Genomic DNA, 3774 nt, shown 5'->3' with positions numbered 1-3774 from the left:
ACATTGTGCCAGTTCCAAAGAAAGATGGGAAAGTCAGAGTGTGTGTCGACTATCGGGACTTAAACAGAGCAAGTCCCAAAGATGATTTCCCGTAGCCCAATATACACATACTGATCGACAATTGTGCCAAGCATGAACTCCAATCTTTTGTGGATTGCTTCGCGGGATATCATCAGATCTGGATGGATGAAGAGGATGCTGAAAAGACAACCTTTATTACACCATGGGGGGTGTATTGCTACAAAATGATGTTGTTTGGCCTAAAGAATGCTAGAGCCACCTATATAAGGGGCCATGACAACCATTTTTCACGACATGATACACAAGGAGATAGAAGTATATGTGGACGACATCATCATCAAATCCAAGAAAGGTACAGATCACATAGCAGACTTAAGAAAGTTCTTTGATCGGCTTCGAAGGTATAATTTAAAACTGAACCCCGCAAAATGTGCTTTTGGGGTCCCTGCCAGAAAGTTGTTAGGATTCATCGTCAGCCGCCGAGGAATTGAGTTGGATCCGTCAAAGGTGAAGGCTATCTAGGATTTGCCACCTCCGAGGAACAAGAAAGATATGATGAGCTTCTTGGGGCGTCTCAACTACATCAGCCGCTTCATAGCAAAATCAACTATGATTTGTGAGCCAATTTTCAAAATGTTAAAGAAGGATGCCGCAACAAGTTGGACTGAAGAATGCGAGAAAGCTTTTGAGAAAATCAAGGAATATTTTTCCACATCACCAGTCCTGGTCCCGCCGGAACCTGGTAGACATCTGCTACTCTATTTGTCCGTACTAGATGGGGCTTTTGGTTATGTCTTGGGACAACACGATGAGACGGGGAGAAAAGAGCATGATATATACTATCTGAGTAAGAAGTTCACACCCTACGGGGCACGGTATTCTTTGTTGGAACGCACCTACTGTGCCCTGACGTGGATAGCTCAAAAGTTGAGGCACTACTTCTATGCCTATACCACATATCTCATATCAAGGATGGAGCCTCTAAAATACATTTTCCAGAAACTCATGCCTATAGGGAAGCTGGCAAAATGGCAGATACTATTGAGTGAATTCGACATCGTCTACGTAACTCAGAAGGCGGTCAAGGGACAGGCATTAGCAGATCATCTGGTAGAAAATCTCGTAGGAGGAGAATACGAACCGTTGAAAATGTTTTTCCCGATGAAGAGATATCATTTGTAGGAGAAGAGATCACTGAAACCTACGACGGTTGGATAATGTTCTTCGATGGGGCTGCAAATTTCAAAGGAGTGGGTATCGGAGCTGTTTTGGTATCAGATATAGGTCAACATTACCCGGTATCCGCAAAACTCAGATTTACGTGCACCAACAATATGGCAGAATATGAGGCTTGCATCTTGGGGCTCAATTTGGCCATTGACATGAACATTCAGGAATTGCTAGTAATTGGTGATTCAGACCTTTTGGTACATCAAGTTATAGGAGAGTGGGCTATAAAGAATACCAAAATATTATCATATCTGTACTATGTGCAAAAGTTGATGAAGAGATTCACAAAGATAGAGTTCAAATATGTTCCGAGAATCCAGAATGAGTTCGCAGACGCATTGGCCACCCTGTCTTCCATGATACAACACCTGGATAAGAATTTCATCGACCCTATTCCAGTAAGGATCCATAATCGGCCAGCTTATTGCGCTCATGTTGAAGAAGAAACGGATGGGAATCCATGGTTTCATGACATCAAAGAATACCTAGCAAAAGGAGAGTACATGGAGCATGCAAATCATACTAAGAAACGCACACTCCGAAGATTATCCAACCATTTATTTCAAAGTGGAGGAATTCTGTACAGAAAGACTCCAGACCTAGGATTATTACGGTGTGTTGACGCTAAGGAAGCTTCTAAACTGCTCGAAGAGATATATGCCTGAACTTGCGGACCACATATGAACGGTTTCGTTTTAGCCAAGAAGAAATTAAGAGCAGGATATTTTTGGATGACTATGGAAATGGATAGCATCAGATATGTTCAAAGGTGTCATCAGTTCCAAACACATGCAGATATGATACGAGTGCCACCAAGTGAACTCAATGCAACAAGTGCACCTTGGCCTTTCACCGCTTGGGGAATGGATGTCATCGGTCCGATCCAACCCGCCGCTTCAAATGGGCATAGGTTCATTTTAGTGGACATAGACTATTCACAAAATGGGTTGAGGCTGTATCTTACAAAGATGTAACCAAGAAAGTCATTGCAGATTTTGTCAGGGATCGTATTGTTTGCCGATTCGGGGTGCCAGAATCCATCATCAACGACAACGCCGCCAACCTCAATAGTGACTTAATGAAATTTATGTGTGAAACCTTCAAGATCAAGCATAAAAATTCCACAGCGTACAGGCCTCAAATGAATAGATCCGTGGAGGCCGCAAACAAGAACATCAAGAAAATATTGAGAAAGATGGTAGACAACCACAAGCAATAACACGAGAAATTACCATTTGCCTTATTGGGGTATCGTACCACAGTCCGCACATCAACTAGAGCAACCCTCTACTTGTTGGCTACGGTACTGAAGATATCATTCCCACCGAAGTCGAGATTCCTTCTTTAAGAATTATGCAAGAGGCTGAACTCAGTGACGCAGAATGGATACGAAGGCGCTATGAACAATTAGCTCTTATTGACGGGAAAAGAATGAATGTGGTATGCCATGGTCAACTTTACCAAAACAGAATGTCTAGAGCTTTCAACAAAAGGGTCAGACCTAGACAGTTCACAATGGGGCAGCTGGTGCTGAAGCAGATCTTCCCGCATCAAGATAAAGCCAAAGGAAAATTTTCACACAATTGGCAAGGGCCCTACATGGTTCACAGAGTACTAACAGGAGGAGCGCTCACACTTACAGAAATGGACGGAGAAATTTGGCCAAAGCCCATCAACTCAGACGCAATCAAAAGATACTATGTTTAGATTGTTCGCATTTCTTCTGATGTAACTGAACTACGCTTGACCTAATTCCCATTTAAGAGGGGATACGTAGGCAGACCTGTGGGTTTGGTCACAACTCAATAAAATTTTCATTTTTACCATGGTCAGAAACTGGGGCAGAATTTTGAGGAGGATCCTCAAAATTCCGGAACAAGTCCAGCCAACTTCGTCATATGCAGAACGGTCAAAGAATTGCTTATTGAATTGGGGCAGAATTTTGAGGAGGACTCTCAAAATTCCAATGCAAAGAAGTCGCAATGTCTCTAAAAGTGTCACAATCATTGGTTCATCTAACTTACTTGATATTGCATACTACTATGTTTTTAATTAGCTACATTCATCAAATGCACGCATATTTTCTCAAAAACATTTTTTATAAACAGCTAGATGCGACCCAGGATAACTCGAACAGGATCTCGAAATAAGATCAAAAGAAAAGCAAGAAGGTGAAAGCACGGACCAACCTTTCCCGTAAAGCTCACGATCTTTCTTTGGATGCAGGCACAATGAACATAACAGGAATATTCACAAAAATCACTATTTTCATAACGACAAAGTTGCCAAACGCAAACATATCTCCAGTTAAGAAATACTCTACTATCACTCATCACCCTCTTTTTGCATGAGGCTAAGAATTGCCTCCCTAATTGCATAAGGCTAAGCATTGCCTTTCTTTGCATGAGACTAAGCACTGTCTCCTTTTCCTTGCATGAGGCTAAGCACTGCCTCCCTAATTGCATAAGGCTAAGCATTGCCTTTATTTGCATGAGACTAAGCACTGTCTCATTTCCTTGCATG

The 3774-nt window shown here is 42.1% G+C and overlaps 1 protein-coding gene across 1 annotated transcript; it reads left to right on the top strand.

Moving 5' to 3' along the window:
* Window positions 1-654: 654 nt before the first annotated feature.
* Window positions 655-1916, top strand: LOC138900700 (uncharacterized). Its single transcript, XM_070188058.1, has 2 exons — window positions 655-868; window positions 1096-1916. The coding sequence occupies exons 1-2, from the start codon at window positions 655-657 to the stop codon at window positions 1914-1916; spliced, it is 1035 nt and encodes a 344-aa protein (XP_070044159.1).
* Window positions 1917-3774: the final 1858 nt, after the last annotated feature.

This window comes from Nicotiana tomentosiformis, chromosome 1 (genome assembly GCF_000390325.3).
Source record: "Nicotiana tomentosiformis chromosome 1, ASM39032v3, whole genome shotgun sequence".
Lineage (NCBI taxonomy): Eukaryota > Viridiplantae > Streptophyta > Magnoliopsida > Solanales > Solanaceae > Nicotiana > Nicotiana tomentosiformis.
The sequence above is the reverse complement of the archived record's forward strand: the minus strand, read 5'-3'. Positions and strand labels throughout refer to the sequence as shown.